Raw genomic sequence first — 20,887 nt, 5'->3', positions numbered from 1 at the left:
TGGGTAAAGGCTAAGCCTCTGGCCTGGTGCCAGCAGCAAGCAGCTCAGTTAGCACTGGGGACGCTATGCATTGGAGCAACATAGGCTGACAGTGGTCAAGAGTGTGTTCTGGGTGTAAGAGCTACATATGCTCCCTGGATACATGTAGCTCTAACCCCTCATCTTCTCTTTCCTCAGTTTCTCTTTACAGAAAACTACAAGTGACCCAAGCCAGCGATCAAAGGAATGTGGAGACCCCAGCTCCTAGGAATGCATCTACATCACAGCTCCTGTATCCTTGGCTCAGGGAACATTGAGGAAGACGGAGCAAAGATTGTAAGAGCCAGAATAGCAGGAGCAGAAATGGTTGCATAAACAAGACTGAAATCATCTTGTCAATAGACATGCTAACACTGAAGGGGGGGAATCTCACTTGGTCCCGTCACTATACAAGGAACCACAAGCAACTAACTAATGGCTACTGAAGAAGGCAGAATTAGCGTCTCCCAGGAATGAGCCCCTTCATTGATTATCTGACACCAAGTGGTCAGCCTTGAAACCACATACACAATCAACAAAACCAGATTCAACTGTCTCTGTCTCTCTCTCTCTCTCCCTCTCTAAGAAAACCTACTGAATACATATATTTTCACATATACATATATGCATATAATAGATATAATAAAAGAAAAAGAGGCTATCAACTTGAGAGGGAGCACAGGAGGGGTTTGAGGGAGAGTAACTGGGAGATGGAGAGAGGAAAGGAAGGGGAAGTTATGTAGTACTGCTTAAATTGAAAACATTTTAAAGTAATTTTATCTAAAGAACATGATGAGGTGTGGTGGCGCACGCCTTTAGTCCTAGCACTCAGGAGGCAGAGGCAGGCGGATCTCTGTGAGTTCAAGGCCAGCCTGGTCTACAAAAGCAACTCCAGGACAACCAGGCTACACAGAGACACCCTGTCTCAAAAAACAAAAAAATTAAATTAAAAACTGTATGTTCTGTGAATAGGTGTATATTATCTTTTTTTTTTTCCAGAAGGTACCTTAAGACCTTCTGTGAGACCTCTGAAAACCAGGTGAGTAAGGCACGTCTAGACATCAGTGCATCTCTAAAGGAAATGAAACCTTTAATTTGGGGAGGAAGTTTTACCTGGTAGAGGATGAGGTGTTCCATTCTACCTGGCTTATCAGCTATTTTTGACATTATCTTGGAAAATGTCATCTGTACATTTCCTACCAGACCTCAGGCCCATTGTACTCTGTGTCACTGTGTATGACATCATTGAGTTGCTATGGATACAGATCACTCATTTTCCTGTGGGAGAGGGGAAAGGGTACAAGACAGGCAGGACTCTGTATCCCAGACAAAAGGCAACAGCTGGAGTTCAGTGTTCTTTTATGTAAGTAAGTGAGGATGCAAGTGTGCCCGTCTCCTCGTGGCCTGCTCCACCAGGCCTTCTGCACCAGTTGCTCAATATCCACCATCTTCCCAGAATAAATTAGGCTAAAGGAGGCAGGCTGATGGGCAGGAAGGCTTTGCAAGGACTAACCTACAAAACAAGCAGCTGAGGCTGTGTAAAGAAGGTGGCTTTGGCCATGAGTCTTAAAAAGGCAACTACCTAAAATGAATACATTTGTTAAGTGTTATTTCTACCCAAGTCTGAAATCCCTAATAAGATTTAAAGGAAGCAAGCAAGCTGATTCCAAAATGTAGGTGAAAATATTGAGAAATGAGATGTCCATGGAGTCATCAAAAATTCTAGCATATTTCTAGCAATCTAGAATGTTCCACGCTTCACATGGCCATGTTGACACATAGGGATGTGCACACTCATGAAAACTCTCACCTGTGACTAAGACAAAAGGAAGCATAACCTGAGCAGAGCTGTGAAGTGCATTACAAGGTGGAAGGTATACCCCAACAAAAGAGAGGCACACTGAGAAATGACAGTCACTGATTCCAGCCATTGAAGGAAACCTATGAGCAGCCATTAGCTGACCATTTTGCTCACCAAGGAGAAACTTCAGTGCCACACATGACAAATGAGAAGTTTACAAAATGAGTTCAAAAGCCAGGTAGTGGTGGTACATGCCTGTAACCCCAAACACTTGGGAGGCAGAAGCAGGAGGACCTTTGAGTTCGAGGCCAGCATGGACTAAAGAGTGAGTTCCAGGACAGCCAGGGCTACACAGAGGGGCCCTGTTTCAGAAGCCTCCCAAAATAGTTCATTAAAGGCAGTAAACAAAATATCAACAATAGGGGGCTGGAGAGATGGCTCAACACTTAAAAGCATTGGCTGCTCTTCCAAGAGTTCTGACTCTAATTCCCAGCAACCACATAGCAGCTCACAACCATCTATAATGTGACCTGATGCCTTTTTCTGGCATGCAGGTATACTTGCAGATAGAGCACTGCATACATAAAATAAATAAATAAATCTTTTTAAAAGGAAAAACAATAATATAGCTGAAAGAGAAAAATCAGATCATCAGAGCTGTCATATATTTTGTAAAAAAAAAAAAAAGATTTGTGTGTGACAGGGTCTAACTAGGTAGCCATGAGTATCCTAGAACCTGCTATGTAGACAAGGCAAGCCTCTAACATAAATTAGCCTGCTTCTGCCTTCCAAGTGCTGGGACTAAACTCATACACCACCATGCCCAGCATGAGGATTTTTACCTATTACACTTCAAATGCTAAAAAACAAACAGCACCTTAAAAAGGCAATTATAAGCTGGGTGTGGTAGCACATCATGCCTTTAGTCCCAGCACTTGGGAGGCAAAGGTAGGCCGATCACTATGAATTTGAGGCTAGAATAGCCTAGGGAGTTCTAGGCCAGCCAAGGCTACATAGGGAGACGCTGTCTCAAAAAGAAACAAATTTTATAGACATTTGCACACAACATGGATAAATCTTAAAGACAGTGTGCTAAATGAAATAAAAACAGGCAAGTCACATAAGCACCAATGTTGTTACATAGAGAAACCCTGTCTGGAAAAAACAAACCAACAACAACAAAAAATACCCACTGTCTTTAAAGAATGAAAAGATAAACCACATACTCAAATTTTTTCTTTACAAAGCATGCAGCTGCTAAATTGTATCCAGCACAAAATCTTCCAGTAATAAAACAAATACAAGATGTGCAAGGGAGGTGTGGAGTGTGGCTAATGGTAGACCACTTGCGTCGCATGCAAGAACACCCTGGATGTGATATTCAGTCAGCACTGCAAATAAATCATCAAACAACAGATTTAAACACTTTAACAAGGACGATACATGGATGGCAAAGGAACTGCATTCCCATGAGGACACCAACAAGAGAACTAGAGATGCCAGCTCAAGTGGCAAAGCATTTGCCTAGCATGTGTCAGGTCTCTGGTCCTATGCAGAGCTGAGAGTGGTGGGGACCAGTCAAGTGCTAGAGGATGCTGACCTGAACCTTTCATGTCCTGACAGGAATGTTAGTGCCATGCTGGAAATGGTTTAGAAAAGATACACAGACAAATGGAACAGAACAGAGAATCCAGAAAAAGAAAAAAAAAACCCACACAGCTACAGCTAACTAATCTTTGACACTGGAGAAAACACAGCTTCTTGAAACTATGGTACTGATGAGAGCCTGTAGAAGAATGAAACAAGAGCCATCTCTTTCACCCTGCACAAAAACCAATTCAAAATGGACCAAAGGCTTTACCATCATCATACGTGACGCTGAAACTGCTAGAGATACGTGCAGGAGGGGGAACACTTAAGGTAGAGGGCACAAAGACTTTCTGGAAAGGATTCCTAGAGAACAGGAAATAACCCCCCAAGACTGACAGATGGGATTGCACAGAATTAAAAGGTGTCTGTACAGTGAAGGAAACCATCAGCAGAGACAGCCCACAAGATGAGAATCTTTGCCAAGTACACATCTGACATTACGGCATTCTCAAACAACTCATGGAAATATTTTTTAGAAATAGAAATCGCCAATCATTTTTTAAAGGTTCATGATCCTTAGTCAACAGGGGAAATGCCCCTTAAAACTGCTTTGAGACTCCATCTTACCCCAGCCAGAATGGCAGTCATCAAGAAAACAAATGACAATAAATAAATACTGGTAAGGATGTGGGGAAAGAGAAACCAGCGTAGGCCCCATGGAAAGCAGTATGGAGATTCCTCGAAAAGTTAAAAGTTCAACGTCTGGCACTGGAAAGGTGGCTCAGTAGGTACAAACATTTGCTGCTCTTCCCGAGGACTAGTTTCATTCCTAGTGCTGCTATCACAACCTTTGACTCCAGTTCCAAGGAGTTTGATGCTTTCTGGCTTCCTCAGGCACCCCCACACATGTGGTATTCCCTCGCACACACATAAGTCATAAGATAAGCTTCTCAAAAGTACAACCGCCATATAAAACAGCTACACTCTTGGATATATACCTGAAGGTATTCAAGGCATCATAGCACAAGGGCAGCTGCATATTCATGTTTATTGTTATACTGTTTACAAGAGACAAGCTAGGGGAACAGCCCAGAGGTCCATAAATGATGGCTAACGTGTATGTATATAGACATAAATATGTATGTGTGCCCATGTGTGCATGTTAAAATGAAAACCAATGTTTTGAAGTTAACTCAAAATGTACATTAGGGATCAGAGAGATGGCTCAGCAGTTAAGAGCACTTGCTGTTTTTGCAGAGGACCCAGGTTCAGTTCCCAGCATTCACGCAGTGGCTCACAACCATGTATAATTTCAGTCCCATGGAATCTGGCACTTTTTCTGGCCTCCGTGGGCACCAAGCCATGCACATGGTCCACAGACATACATGCAGTCAAAATAATAATAGAGTTTATTTTTAATGTACACTAAATGAACAAAGAAGTTTAGGTATTTCTTAGAATGGTAATCATATGCTTACCATATATTCCAGCAATCCAACTCTAGGGAGTAATGCCAAAGAAATGAAAACAGTCACACACAGTGTTTATAGCAGCTTTATTCAGTTTTCTCCTCAACTGTAAAGAATGTCCTCCAACTTGGGATAGAATAAGCAGTAAGACATCCACACAATAAAGTATGAGACAGAAATCAGAACTATTGATACACCCAGTGACACGGGTCTCAAGTCTATAATTTATAGCAAGTTATTCTCAAAAGTTACACAAAAGTTAAATTCCACTTACAATTCTTTTCAAAAGACAAGCCAGAGAGTAAAAGCACAAGTCAGTGATTGCCATGGGCTGGGCCTAGAGAAATGGTGGAGGAACGGCTAATGGAATCCATCTGTTCTTGTGTGGATGACAAGTCATCCTTATCCATTTATCAGAGCTTATACACCTGTATTTTACTCAGATGTAAAGTTTAAAGGTAACAAGGTAAAAGCTTAATGCCACAAAACCAGCCCCTGGGTGGCTTATGATATTCATCCTAAGGAACAGGAACGAGCCTGGTACTTGCTGGAATCTGAGGATGGGGCAGGACTATACTACAAGGAGACACAGTAAACTTGGGGGAATGCCACAAAAAAAAAAAAAACCTCTGTACCTTGATTATAGTCGCAGCCCACCCCTGTTGACGGGTGTTCAAACTTACAGAACTTAAAAGTATAAAGGATGAGATTTATTGTATAAATACTCTTAAGAAGAAAGACCCAAGAAATTCTTTTAAGAATTAAGAAATAGCCAGGCACGATGGCAAACATCTGTAACCCCAGCAGTTGGGAAGATGAGCAGGAGGCTCAGAGTCCAGGGGTTACATGGGGAGACCTTTGGTGCATGCCTATGCCCCGCCTCCACCTTGAGATGCATTCGAGGTAGGCTACCTGGAGCCCCACACTATTTTGTTTTGCTTTGAGCCTCTTCCTCGGCAGCCTAGGCTGGACTCAGATTCACAGCTAGCTTCCTGCTTCAGCATTCTGAGCGCTGGAATTACCTGTGTCACCTGCCCACCTGGTCAGAGTCCTAAATCTTTATCCCAACATGACTGTCTTAGTTCTATTTTATTTTGGCTAGCTTATATTCTCAAGGATCTAGATGCTTTTCTTTCTAATTCATTATTATCTACCAAAACTTTGATGAGATCGGTGAATTAAGTTGCACACCATTTAGAAAGACCTGGAAAGTATAGTTTTCATAAAAAGCTACCAGTATTTAAAACCAGAGTAGAGGAAACATATTTTAGAGGTGTGACAACAAAAAAACACCACAAAGTAGTGCTCCTTTGTTGATAAGGCAATACAATACAAAACAAAAGGCTAGCATAATATTTTAATTACACTCAAGTTTTAACATTGTAAGAAGCACATTCTGTCAGCTTTCTAAGCCTTACCCCTGCCTGGTAGGGATATACTGAAGTTAAAGGAGATAACTGATTCAGAGTTCGGCAGTTGATGCTCAGCCAGTACCTAACTCTGTCCAGAAAAAACAGGTATGGTCTCCATTTCCTGAACACCCTGCAGCCAATGGCTTTCCAACTCACTACGATAGGTATACCCTGTCTAGAATCATCATCCCTCTACCCTATCCCCAGACTCTTCCAGAGACAGAAGACACCACTGGCCTTCTCTACGCCTACCTATCCAGATGATGACCTACCTATAGAGTTGGAAAATGCACAGGCAAGAGCCTAAGGAATGCCTTGGCACTGAGACCTTGTGGGCTGATAAGAACAAAATGGATGACCCATCCAGGGACATCCCTGTTCCATTGCCGCCACCGCCAGGTTTCTCAGCAGTCTAACCTTTAGAACATTCACCCGTCCAAGAGGTCAATTCTTACCAGCCTAACTCACAGCGTGGGACACAGGAATTGAGAGTGTAGGCTACACTGTCAGCACTTAGACTCTGTTTACGTGCATTTTTAATAATTACAACTTCTTTTTTCAGCTGTGTAGCCTTGGCTGTGAGGAACTCATTCTATAGACCAAGGTGACCTTGAATTTAGAGTTTGGCTTGCCTCTGTATCTTGAATGCTGGGATTAAAGGCGTGTACCACCATGCCTGGCCTTTTTTTTGTTTGTTTGTTTGTTTGTTTTTCGAGTCAGGGTTTTTCTGTGTAGCTTTGGCTGTCATAGACTCGCTTTGTAGACCAGGCTGGCCTCGAACTCACAGAGATCCACCTGCCCCTGCCTCCTGAGTGCTGGGATTACAGGTGTGTGCCACCAAAGCCTGGACTCTGCTTATTTGTTCTGGGTTGTTTATTTTGTTGAGAAAGGGTCTTGCCAGCTAGTTCGAGATGGCTTATAACTTGCAATCCTCCTAGCTTTAGTCTTCCATGTGTCAGGATTACAAGTATGTTGCCACCATGCCAAGACTCTGATGATATTCTATTTACCTTGTAAAACCCCGTGGGAGCTGGGAGTGGTGGCAATAGCCTATAATCCCAGGACCCGGGAAGCTGAGTAAACAGACTCTTTCTCCAGTGAAAATAATGGGCGGTGAAGATTACACTAATACAGCTCAGCAGTAGAATGCTTGTCTAACATGTGTGAGGACCTATTAGGTTCAATCCCTGGCACCACAAAAACAAGCACAAAGTCATTTTCAAAGACAATAATAAGTAAGTAGAGGGTCCTGCAGTTTGACAGCTCCAGACCTTTGAGACTTGTAACTGATGAGAATGGCGGGCACTGTGGCAGTAGAGACATGGTATGGGAGGTGATTTGCTATGTAGGTACATCAGGGAGAATGGAACGCCATCTGGATTCTCCCATCCCACAGGGAGCAGTGTCTGCAGTATGAGGGGAAGTCCGACTCATCAGTCACCAGCACAGTCGTCGGAGTTGCCAGAGAGGTCCAGCATAGACATCATGGAGTCAGACAACTTACTGGCGATTTTATCTGTAGATGCAGAAAACACAGGCAATCTCTAGGTGGCTAGCTTGGCCAACAGGAGGCCTGCCACAGCCACTTTATCACTGGCTGGGCCTATATCAGTCTCCCACCTGGCTCAGTTAGCCACCTAATCATTCAACAAAATGAATGGGCCATGAAAACTCTCAATTGTCACAGCGGAATCCATTCACCTGTATGTGATCGCACAGCATAGTTTCTATCTCACAGTTTCAGGCTCACAGGATTCCAAGTAGTTTTGTGTCTTTTAATTACCAAAAGAGTAACTCCCTTCTAATATATGAACTTAGTACTCCTCCATTACCCCTACCCACCCCCAAACAAGTGCTCACAGCAAAGGGTGCACACTTGTACTAGCTTTGAACTTGACTGCTTACCACTCCCAGCTCTCACCCCCGAGATATACTTGTTCCTCAGGATTCCCTGAGACTTTACCAGGAACCCTCTGCTGGTTACCTCTATCTCCAATCTTGGCTAAGATCCCTCAAAACGCTCGCTGTATGTGCCCTCAGAGTGACCAAGCTGCACTGTCGTCGGTGTCTGCTTTATGTCCTCTCTACTCCCTAGCAAGACTTGGAGTTTAAGGGCAATTCACACCTGGATTCCCAGGACTCTGTAGAGCCAGATCCAGATGGCGGTAAAATATGGCTTAGCTAAAAAGAACAGACATCACAGTCAAGCAGCCCTACCTACATCTTTATTTGCTAACCATAGATACTGAGGAGCGAACAAAGTTACCTTTATTAACACTCTGAGTAAGTGTTCTCTCACTCCTCAGTATCCACAGGGGCTAACAAAGCCATGACCTTACTACAAATGCTATAGCACCTTCATATAACCTACATATCCTCCTGTGCATCAAGACTTCTTGCCATGCCCAATACTATGAAACACCTGCTGCACTGTGTCATTCAAAAACCAGTGACTGGCTGGAGACATGGTTCAGGACTTAAGAGCACTAGCTGCTCTTCTAGAGGACCTGGGTTCAATTCCCAGCACCCACATGGCAGTTACTGGCTGTAACTCCAGCTCCAGGGGATCCAACACCCTCATACAGACATACACGCAAGCAAAACACTAATGAACATTTTAAAAAAATTAAGTAATCAAAAAAAAAAAGAAATAGCAATGAGAAACAGCCTGCACCTATTTTAACTTTAAAATTGTATTTAGCCAGGTGGTGATGGCGCACACCTTTAATTCCAGCACTTGGGAAGCAGAATCAGGCAGATCTCTGTGAGTTACAGGCTAGCCTGGGCTCAGACTGAGTTCCAGGCCAGCCAAGGCAATGGGGTGGGGAAGCAGAATCAGGCAGATCTCTGTGAGTTACAGGCTAGCCTGGGCTCAGACTGAGTTCCAGGCCAGCCAAGGCAATGGGGCTGGGAAGCAGAATCAGGCAGATCTCTGTGAGGTAGAGGCCAGTCTGGTCTCAGAGTGAGTTCCAGGCCAGCCAGAGCTACAGGGTAAAACCCTGTCTTAAAAAAAAAAATTGTATGTGTATATATGTGCGTAAGACTATGTATATGCATCACATGCATGCTAAGCGTCTGCAGAGATAAGAAGATGAGCTGGATGGCCTGAAACTGGAGTTCGAGACAGTTGTGAGTCATTATGTGAGGGCCAGGAACTAAGTCTGGGTCCTCTGCAAGAGCAATGAGGGTCCTAACCCTGAGCCATCTCTCCAGCCCCTAGAGATGTAAGTTCTTTCAAATATTTTTTATTTCCATTTAACAATCTGTAGCACAGATGCCACAGATATGGAGGGCTATATATCTGAAAACCTGAATGGGTCAACTACACAAAGGACCACCATTAATACAAAGAAAAGAAATACTTTTGTGTACTGATGTGGAAATATTTCTAAGACACAGAATGGAAAAATTATAAAACAAAAACTGTATGCTCGGTGACAAACATTCATGTGGAAAAGAGGACACAGAATGTGTGACTTCGCCATATATGTGTCTTAAGAAGGGCAAGAAAGTAACCAGCCACCTGTCGGCATGATGTTCTTATGGACTGTGTACAGTTTACCCTTGCTCATTCAAACGGTGACTTCTCTACCCCACTCTCTAGTTTCAATCCGGACATGACTTTGTGACATATATTCTAAGTATCTCCTGTCTCAAGTTCATGTAAACATGTCACCATTGGTTCTCTGTTCTGCCAATAAAACCCAACTAGCCAGTGCTGAGCAACACACAGACTAGGGTGGGACATGCAGGTCCTGCAAAGGGAGGAGAAAGAGAGAGTAGGAGATGGAGCCATGAGGAGAGGACTGGGAAACATCAGGAGAAATGAACTGGACCTAGGAGATGAGTAAAAAGCAAGTATGGTGTGGGAAATCTGAATGGGAGGAAGTTAGACTAGCGCGGAGGTTTGGGATGGAGGAATTATTGCTCAGTATTGTGCTGTAGGCTAACAAGTCCTAGACTTTCTGTGGCCATTTGAGTAAATAGCTGGCTAAAGAGTAACCACTGCATTACTAATAATATGAACCAATATTAAACATTAATAATCATTCAACAGCTGCATATGGCAAAACCCTCTGGGGTTTTTGGATTCACTGCCTATTGATAAGAGTACAATGATAATATGCATTCTACTTAATAGACAGCACTCAAGAAACCTGGGACATGATACACAGATAAGGTCAGTGGTTCTACAAGCATGGGTCCCAGAAACCTGCTTTACCAAACCCCTTGGGTGGCATTGATGTAAGCTTGCATTTTGAGAACCACTTCCCAGTCCATGAGCTTCCTAACCTCATCTCTCCAACCCTTCCATGGAGGCAGACACATGTGCAGATGCTTATTTAAAGCCCCGAATCCTGGCCCCAATGAGGCATTTTTCAGAGCATAGGAATGGTCAGGTACCCCTACCTGAACGCTTCTGCAATTTTTTCTTATTCTTCAAGGCAGATGCCAGAGCCTGGCCTTGTTGAAGTGGGTCTGTCTCCAGGATCCTCTGCAACATCGGGCGGCGGTCCACTGAAGTGACATCCACCGTCCGGTTGTTTTGGGGACAATGGTGGTCCACATTGCGCTTAGCCCACCCCATCTGATGACAGTTTGGATTGGTACAATACCCAGTGAGATTTCCAATCTGGGGAATTGGGGAGAAAAAAAGGTAGGGTCTTGATCTCCAAACACTCCGACAGAGAAGCCAAGTATAGACTTGAGTATGAAGAAAATCTGGAGCCAGTTATGGCTCCACCATATCTTAACTGGTGTTTAGTGAGCCTATGAGCCTCAATTTGTTCGCCCATCACACAGGGGTGAAGCCTGGGTACGGTAGTTTGCAAGGCATTTTGGTTTGGTTTTTCAAGACAGGGTTTCTCTGTGCATCCTTGGCTATCCTGGACTCTCTTTATAGACCAGGCTGGCCTCGAACTCACGGAGGTCCGCCTGCCTCCGCCTCCCGAGTGCTGGGATTAAAGATATGTGCTGCTCCCCACTACCACCTAGCTACAAAGAAGAATTTGAAAAAGGAAAGGAAGCAGTGGTGGCTTACATACTGTTATCTTAGCAGCCAAGAGTCTGAGGCATAAGGTCAGCCTGGACTAGATGGCTGAATTCTAGGTTAGTTTGTGCTAAAGAGTAACACTCTTTCAAAAGAAGGGGGAAAAAAAAACCCAGAAAGTAGTATTTACTTAGTGACCGCTGATATGATAATGATCCTTGTTGAAGTAACCCTTCAAGGCCTTCCTCAGCTAGTACTTTTAACTTTGTATCCAGCCATGTGGGATAATCCTGGCAACTAAAAAAATGTCAGACGTAGTTCCACCTTCAGTGAGTAACCAGGCTAACCCTAACCTAAATAGCATGTTGTCTCCCCATGGGGGTACTACAAAGAGCAGTCTGTGTGGGAGGGGGGCAGTAAAAGCAAATATTGGCATGTGGCGCCAGCCTCCCTTAAGCATCTTAGCTTATGGAAGCACACTCCAGGATAGGCCCATAATGAAGATGCTGTCAAGGCAGCCACGGTAGCATACTCGTGATCTCAGCCCTCAGACAGGAGAGACAGGGAGACCAGAAGTGCAAAGCCAGTCTCAGCGACATGCTGAGTTTGGAGCTAGCTAAGCTTAAGACTGTCTCAAAACCCCTACACCACTGTACATCTCAGAACATAGCCTTGCTATTAAGTAGCACCATGTGGCTCTATTAACTCCTTTTCTATGTATTAAGTGATTTAATTCTTATAAGACTACACCTGAAGTCACAGAGCTAGCGAGTAAACAGCGGAGTAAATTAAGAGCCTCACAGCCTGGCTTCACAGCTTCTGACTATAACCAGCCACCACCCTTTAGTAGGGAGAAGGGAAGATGGGGTGGGTTTGAGCAAAGCTACCATTCACTACACCGTATGTCCATGCAATATTTCTTGAGCGTTGTGCAGCAGGGTGGCCTGCTGAGGAGCCTGGATAGACTCCGGAACTGGTAACACAAGGATGGGAAACTACAGTCAGTTTCTAAGAAATACACTATGTCCAGGGGCCATGGCTCAGTGAAAACTTATTTGGGAAGGTAGCCCTAAACAGGCAAGTTTATAGATTTTTTTTCTTTAGAAACAAGAAACTTCTAGCACTATGTGAAGATGGGAATAGTGTGATTCTTGTTACTGCACAAGTTCAGACTTTTCCTTCTACGACATATCAATCAGAGGTGACTTTCCTCCCTGGCCAACCTGAACCCCTTTCTTTCTGAAGGACTATTCTCACTCACTAGCATGGCAACAAGACATGTTTGATAATATTTCCAGATATTATGTCACCATGAAAAACAAAGGAGAACTCTTGAAGTAATCATGTGACATATTCTCTAAGCAAATTTGTAAATGAAATAAACAAAGTACATAACAATAGGAAAAGGACCCTCTATTTTAATTAAAATAGTTACTTGGGGCTGGATGTGGCTTAGTGGAAAAGGGTTTGCCCAACATATATGAGACCCTGGGTTCAATCCCCAGCACTGACAAAAATTATCTCAGCCAGGCACCGTGGCATACACCTTTAATCCCAGCACCTGGGAGACAGACACAGGTAGTGTCAGCTGGCCTTGAACTCACAGAGAAACCTTATCTCTAAACAAACAAACAAACAACAATAAAAAGTCATATGTGAAGGTCTTGTATAGCCATCCATGGAAAGTGACAGGGTCAGACTGGAACCACAGAGTAGCCAGGCACAATGATGCATGCCTGTAATCTCAGCACTGGGGAGTTGGGAGGCAGGAGGATTAGGTGTTCAAAGCCAGCCTTGACTACATGAGACCCCCATCTCAAACAGCACCAAAGAAACCATGGAGCATGTATTCAGGTATGTTGAAGATTAGAAGCATGTTCTAGGATTACAGAAATCATACAGATGAGAAATTTTGATCACATCTCAAGAGATATGGTAAGAAGCTGGGGGTGGTGGTGCACACCTTTCCTACCAGCACTCAGGAAGCAGAGGCAGGTGGATTCTGAGTTCAGGACAGTCTGGTCTACAGAGTGAGTTCCAAAGCCACACAGAGAAAAACCCTATCTTGGAAAAAAAAAAAAGAAAGAAAGAAAGAAAAAGAACGTGGCTAGGACTGGCCATGGGATTTGATGACTAACAGTGTATGAGATCCTGGACACTAGTCAAGGCAAGGAGAGTCATGTGCTCTTTGAATAACTGGGTGAGTAAGATGGTGATGCCTCATCTATGGCCTGGAACCAGGGCTGGCAAAGCTGCTTGAAGGAGCTCCTTGGATGCGTCACTGCCTGGCAAAGAGCACACCGGGTCAAGCATCCACAAGTCCACAGAAGTGTGAGCTACTCATACCTCACCACCTCGGGGAGATATGCAGAAGACACTGACTGCCTCTCAGAACCCTGTGTAGGAGACAGCTGCCAGGAAGCTGTGGAGAGGTACCTTATATACGGTCGTTTTGTTTTCAATGGCATCTGCTATTTTCACCAGTGGAGAATGAAGCCACTTGACCTCCATTTCTTGTGGGTCCGTGTCACCCAACAGCTCATCGGATTCTCCCACGGCCAAGCCTTTAAAACAAGCACCACTGTTAGGGTCCCTCTGGTCAGGTCCTGTCAGAAAGGACAGGAGGGTACCACCAGGGGAGCGAGGGATGGGTGAGGTTGTTCCTGCTGCAAGGCTACGTAACAAAGATGTAAACGCATGACTACTAATCTAGGTAGGGCATACCTGTAATTGCAGCACTCAGGAGGGTAAAACAGGAGGATTGTGAGTTTCAAGGCCAGCCTGGGCTACATGGCGAGACCCTGTCTCAAAATAAAAAAAACCAAAACAAACACATGCTAATATTATGGGACACTTGCCTGCTGGGGGTTAAGCTTCAGCATGCTCATGTAAGAAGTGGGAACTCCGCAGCTCTTACTCATAGGATTAAGGTACAACCATGCAGATGGTACCCACTATACTCTGGCTCGAATGTGATGCAGGCAATCCTTCCTAGAACCAGGCCTTTCTCTTCTTCCCTCTTAGCCCATGCCTAGAATTGGCCTCCACTGCAACTCTCAGACATTCGTACTGCTTTGTGCCACACTACCCTCGTATCTTACTTCTACCAACTTTATCCCACCTACGCCACTGAATGTCTTAATTCCTACTCAGTCTTAAGGATCCCACTCGAGGACCAAGTCCTGCAAAGGTTCTTTACCCCTAGCCTCTTCCCTACCTCCGCCCTAATTGCCTGCCGTGATGACACTCCTCTTGCCCTTATAAATCCAGGGTCGAGCATCACCATTAGAACATGATTCCAAATCCCTCTCAACTGCCCACTTGACAGAAGCAGAAATTAAAGTTCAGCAAGGAGGCTGACTTGCCTGAAGCCACCCACATATGGAATAAACTAGAAAGCAGGTAAGTCTTCTTGTCCTCATTTGTAACCCAGCACTTCAGAGGACCCAGAGAAGGAAATGACTGGCCCTCAAGAGAAACAAGATTTCAGGTCAAATGGGGCTGTCTCAACTGTTCCCAAGTGTATGATCAGAGAGCCTTGGGCAGAGCAGAGAATGAAGTAGGAACCACAGGCCAGGGCTACAAATAATAGTGTTTAAGAGCAGGAACCTATTCCCCAGTTTTAGAAAGCCACACCTCCATATACCCCAGATAGCATCTACAGAGCACTGACTTACTATACCTTTTACTCCTTTTTTGGTGCTGAGGGTCAAGCCAGGGCCTTGTGAAAGCTAAGCATGAGCTGTACCACCGAATTATACCCCTGGCCCTCTTTTGCAAATGAAGTGAATCTACACAACACCCTTATGGAATGAGTGCTGCTTAAATACAACCACCCCACTACTCTGAGCTGAGAGATGTTAGGCAATAGAACAGGAGAGCTGGTGCCAAGACCACTACTACCATCATCTATGTGCCCTTTAGATCACTCTTTTTGACTCAGGGTCTCACTACATAGCTCTGGCTGGCTTGCACCGCATAGAGATTACCTGCTATTGCCTCTTAGGTACTGGCATTAAAGACATGTTGCACCATACCCAGTAAATATAATCTTTTCTCACTGGAATATCTTACTAGCCAATAGATGTAAGAAAGAAAATCTAAGAATGCTGAGAAGACCACTAGGGCAGTCAGGTACAGTGACATATACCAGTTCTCCGGATCCTGATGGGACAGAATTACCTGAAGTTCAAAGCCAGCCTGGGCTGTACAATAAGCACCAGGTTAGTCAAGGCTACATAATAAAAGCCTATCTAAAAAAGCCTAGAGCACCTGTGGGTGCAGCTCAGTGATGGAGTGCTAGTCTAGAGCAAGCGCAAGGCCCTGAGTTTTATCCTCAATATTCTTAAGTGTATGGCAATAGGAGGAAGAAAAATACAGAGAAGGACCATTTGGTCGTTTGGTTTGGTTGTTTGGCTGGGAATACAGGCACATGGAAACATACACAACTATTTTTGAACCTTTAATGACAGCACTCAGAAGGCAGAGGTAGTCATGTCTCTGAGTTCATAGTCAGCCTGGTAGACATAATGTGCTATAGGCCAGCCAAGGGCTATAGTGAGACCTTGTCTCAATAACACCCCCCCACACACACACACACACAGGCTTTCTAAAGGGATGTTTCAACCCAAAACAAATGGAGCCTGACTTTCAGAGAACCTGAAGGGTTATCAGTTAGCCTGCCAATCTGCCAAAAGTTGACAATCACTCTACCCTCATGGCCTAAACCAGAATTTTTCTATCTTGCAGGACAATGAATAAAATTTAATACCGAACCACAAGGAGCCCCAGGGAAGGGGGAGATCGAATGCATGCCCTGGCATCAGGTCGGGGCTCCATTAGGACGACCCCAGCTGGCCCACCCGTGCACACTTACATTCCATGGTGTCTTCATTGGCATGCTCAGTATCTTCAATATCAAAGACCTCAGTCATCTCCTTAACAATCTCAGCACTGAGATGGGAGGGCAGAGTGTGAGTAGGCGGTGGTGGAATATAGAAGCTGATCTTCCCACTGTATTGGGAGATAAGAAGAGGTCGGTGGCGATGGCACTGAGAACAAAGAACCTATCAAAAGAAGACGCAGGACAGCAAAGTCCAGACAGTAGCTTTTGAACAATGTGTTGGGCTGCTCAAAAAACCACTAGGCACGAGTACTGAGCTGGGCATGACTAGTTCTTTGGCTGTCCCCTACCCTGGGAACCGGGAAGTCAGGCTGTCCCACTGGCATCAGTGAACACTGCCTCCTTCCTACTCGGAGCCCTTCCTCACCTCACCCAGTCGGCCAGCACAGCTTTGGCGGCCTGCTCTCGACTATATACGCCTCCCTTCTTCTTCTTTCCCAGGCGATGCGCCACTGCAGTCAAAAAGTGCTCAGTGGTCTGGAATCCCGAGACACCATAATAGTTGGAAATCTAGCAAAATGAAGGAGAGAGGTCATGAGAAGGAGGGAGGGACCTTTGAAGTAGTAGGATAGGGCATCCGCTGAGGTCCCTGCTCTTATACCTCTTCCAGGTTGCAGCGCTGAAGGATGGTCTCCACCGGGGTCACAGGGTCTGCCAGCTGCTGCACATGGATGCAATTACGCAGGATGGTGCCCACTTCTGAATTGGGTCCTGGGACAATGCCTGGAGCATCCAACAGCCTGATGAACTTGTCTAAGTAGACCTCCTGCATGAATCTAGAGAGAAAGACAATGCCCAGCTATACTTGATATGCAGTCAACAATGGCAGGCCCAGGGAGGTCAGAGGGAGGTAAAAGAAGAGAAGGAAAGGTGTATCTTAGGTGAAATGGGAAGACGTAGGACCTGAGGTGTCTGAGGTGCTACAGACCTGGGACTGATTCTAAAAGTTATCTCTTTCATCGCTGGGGGCTTAGCTGCAGGATCTCAGGCAAGTTTCTGACTCTCTGGGTCTCAGCTGCTTCATCTAAGCAACAGAGCTATTTGCCGTTGTTAGGAAGGGCCCATCAGGGCACCAAGGCCACACCTGGGATGGGCCAGGTGAATGAGGGCTATCAGTGGGATTTCTAAACCCAGGGTGGTGTGAGTCCCAGGATGGTCCACAATTAGGAAAGGGGCAGGGGCTGATGGCATGGGAGCTATGACAGAGTGATTACATCAAGGATTTGGGAAGTGGGAAAGTGGTCAAATCATACTTTGTGACACCAGGAACAGCTCCCACACTACACGCACGGCTGCGCTTCAGGCTGTTGATCAGACTGCTCTTCCCCACATTAGGAAGGCCTGCAAAGTAGGAGCAAAATAGTCAGGGCAGGAAGTGCTCACAGGAACCCAGGCCAGCCTGTTTAAGAAAGGGCCTGGCAGAGGCAGTAACCAGGTCATGGAGAAGCCAAAAGCAGAGTCTGGACCCTGTCTTCCAAGCCCAGGCCCTGGCCAAGCCTCTACGGGTCTTCCTAGTTTTCTCCTCCCTTTTGTCAGCAAACTAGGGACACATGCCCTCTCTCTAGGTGCACGGTCCACCTCCCACCACAGCCAGCCCGAAGAGGCGCTCCATATAAAGTCTCACAACAGAAAGTGGGTATCAAGTGTTGACACAGACCCACCTGTTCTGACACGGAATTCCCCTGGGAAGAAGGGGCTCCTCTCCAGATGCCCCCTCTCTACACAGCTGTCTTCGCCTGTGGGATCTTTGTAGCTGAGCATCTGTGTACCACTCTCAGTCTGGGGCTATCCCCTGGGTTTCTCCCTGGATGTCACTCTCACGGTCCCCTATGGATTCTAAAGTTTCCCAGTATGGACCGCTCTCTTACATGTGTGCCTGGGAAGACCTGTGGTACGTACTTCTGCGTGTCTCCTGGTCATTTTCAATTCAAATGTGACTGCTTTTCCCTTCGTTGGTCCCTTCACTGAGTCTATTGTTCTCCCAGCTCTGTTTCTATGAGAGTATCTAAAAAGCTCTTTCTCGTTCTCAACACTATCTTTTCTAATTCTCTCCACCCTGTCAATTCCACATCTGACCACATGGTCACTGCATTCCTTCTCTCTGGGCTTTTACCTATAGATATGTCCCCATTCGTGTTTCCTTGTGGCCCTGTTTTTGTGTGTGTGCCTCCTTAACCATGTCTTTAACTCACACTATACAAACATTTCTGTCTCATCACAGGCATGCCTGTCTGCCTTTCCATGATTCTAGGCTGCTTCAGAGAGTTACAGTGTATCTGGGCACATGTGGCATCCTTGTGGCTTTATTCACTTTAGGGAGGCAGAGAGAGCATGAGCATGGAAAAACTTGGTCTGCACATGGAGTCTCTGAGTCTGTCTGTGCCTGCAGATGTGTCCCTTCTGGGCCTATACATGACTCTATGCATGGAGATTTATATGATCTCTCTCTGTCTCTCTGTGTGTCTCTGTCTCTGTCTCTGTCTCTGTCTCTGTCTCTGTCTCTGTCTCTCTCTCTCTCTCTCTCTCTCTCTCTCTCTCTCTCTGTGTGTGTATGTGTGTGTGTGTGTGTGTAGGCCTATGTTGTATGTTCCTCTGTGAGTATATGTATCTCTGTCTTTCAAACTATCTCCATTCCTGAATGTTCTTTTTTGGATATGCCTATCTATACAATTACATCCCCTGAGTGTCTCTCCTTCACCATCCCCTTTATAGGTCTCTGGACATGCTCTATCTGCTTCCTGTGGGGACTAAACCCAGGGTTTCACACATACCAGAGAAAACCCTCCAAATCAGCTGGCACACAGGTCTGGGTCACCAGGCCTAGCCACATCATTTCTAATGTCGCTTTTAGCATGTTTTGGGGGTGATAGCTCCTTTGTCTTTTTCATTAGCCATCAGCTTGGCCATCTGGCCTCCTGTTCTTCTGTCTTCCATTGTCTATTCAAGAGCGTGGTGTACACATACACATTCTCTGTACAGCTGTCTTCAGTGTCTCAAGCTGAGACCCTTTCCCTCCCTGATGATCTTTTGCCTGCCTCTCAATTTCCCGTTCCCTTTCATCTCCTACAGTACTTGGGCTTCAGAAAGACCCAGGTTTAAGCCTCAGCTCTGCCTCGTTTCTTTCTGTGGGTCTCACTGTTCTCATCTGTAAGAGGCGGGTGCATCACACTTCCTTCCCGCAGTCCTGACAGCCTGTAGTGTTTGGCACCAATTATTTGGTCCTAACAGTGGTGAATCTGAATATGCCTTCCCATGCTCCAGTAGCCAAATAGTGAATGCAAAACCACTCCTGAACCTCTCCTATCTTCCCCAAAGAGGCAACACAAATTTCCAAACGCTTTCCCTCAGTGAAGTCACTGCCCAAGGAAGGAGCCTGGGCCCCACACCTATGCTCAGCCTTACCTACAACACCTACGCGAATGTGGGTACGCACTTCCCCCAGGCGGCAATAGTTCCCCAGGACCCTCATGAGGTTTTCCGCTCCAAAGCAGGCTTTGCTTTTCAATAGCATCTCAGAGGCCTGGTCCACTGGAACTTTACACCGAGTCTGAAAATGAGGAATATTACAAAAGGCAAACAGGTAGGAGATGGAGCCCAAATTTCCAACCTGCAGTGGAATATACAGAACCACCCTGGCATCGCTAATCCTGCTGGCTCTTCCTTGTTTCCAGCTGCTATCTTTGTCTCCAATGTTCTCTGTCCTTCCTTCTGCCTCAACATACATGGCCTTTGCCTCCCAGAGCAGAGGTGGGAAGATATTCCAGCTCAAGGCAAGACACGTTTCATTTCTACCTCTCTCACCCACAGGCCTGAGGAAAAGCCTGTTTCCTGGCGCCTTAGTGTCTCGCATGCACAAAGGAGAGGCCTGACCTTTCTACCTGTGCAGAAAGAGAGAGGGTGCCTGGCCCAAAGCTGATCTTCCCTTGATCCCTCACACAGGACAAGGTCTTCTCAGCCTCCCTAATTTTATTTTGATGCCAGAGGAGAAAGGAGCCCCAAAATTCTAAGTTAAACAAACATACTATGTAGGCGAGAATGTAGGGAAAGAGGTTCTCTTCACACAGCCCCAGTGAGACGACTAATTAGCATGCTATTAGAAAGGACAGTTTGATGGTGTCGAAGAAAATATCTAAAGCATAAGGCCAACATATGACCCAGCCACATCATTGCTCAGTACTTAGTCCACACTAATACTTGTCTACATGCCAAGCAGATACACGCAAGTGGATGAATAAAAACTCTGCTTAAATAATCATGGAAAACTGAAAAATAGGGGCTCAGTGGTAGAGTATTTGTCTACATAGCAAGATGCTTTGGGTTCCAGACTTAGCACTGTAAAAAATAGTGTAAAATTAAAATACTTGTTCTCCAATGACCAATTTACCTCCCCATAAACAACCAATGCTACTGTGATACTTTAATATTCTACAAGTATTTCTATACTGACATCAGTAGAAAGTACTATGCCTTGTTTGAGGCTTTTTGTTTTGTTTGTTTTTCAAGACAAGGTTTCTCTGTGTAGCCCTGGCTGTCCTAGAACTCACTCTGTAGATCAGGCTTGGCCTCAAACTCAGAGATCTGCCTGCTTCTGCCACCGGAATGCTGGGATTTCAGGTGTATGCCCCCACCACCCAGCTTTGTTTTTTGTTTGTTGGTTGGTTTGTTTGTTTGTTTTAAGATTTATTTACTGCCAGGTGTGGTGGC

The 20,887-nt window shown here is 45.3% G+C and overlaps 1 protein-coding gene across 2 annotated transcripts in view; it reads right to left on the bottom strand.

Annotated features, from left to right (window-relative positions):
- Positions 1-4,947: 4,947 nt before the first annotated feature.
- The window catches only part of GNL3L (G protein nucleolar 3 like), a 30,174-nt gene continuing 14,234 nt past the window's right edge, over positions 4,948-20,887 (bottom strand). For both annotated transcript variants that reach the window (XM_084790019.1, XM_084790020.1), the window contains exons 9-16: positions 19,586-19,730; positions 17,437-17,524; positions 16,785-16,959; positions 16,551-16,693; positions 16,157-16,293; positions 13,717-13,844; positions 10,701-10,923; positions 4,948-7,806 (exon numbers count right to left, since the gene is read on the bottom strand). In XM_084790019.1, the coding sequence (XP_084646145.1) occupies positions 7,724-7,806; positions 10,701-10,923; positions 13,717-13,844; positions 16,157-16,293; positions 16,551-16,693; positions 16,785-16,959; positions 17,437-17,524; positions 19,586-19,730 (1,122 nt within the window). In that variant the 3' untranslated portion in view covers positions 4,948-7,723. The remainder of the gene's footprint in view (positions 7,807-10,700; positions 10,924-13,716; positions 13,845-16,156; positions 16,294-16,550; positions 16,694-16,784; positions 16,960-17,436; positions 17,525-19,585; positions 19,731-20,887) is intronic.

Source organism: Acomys minous (assembly GCF_964271855.1).
Source record: "Acomys minous genome assembly, chromosome: 7".
Lineage (NCBI taxonomy): Eukaryota > Metazoa > Chordata > Mammalia > Rodentia > Muridae > Acomys > Acomys minous.
This window is presented reverse-complemented; position numbering and strand designations above follow the sequence as displayed.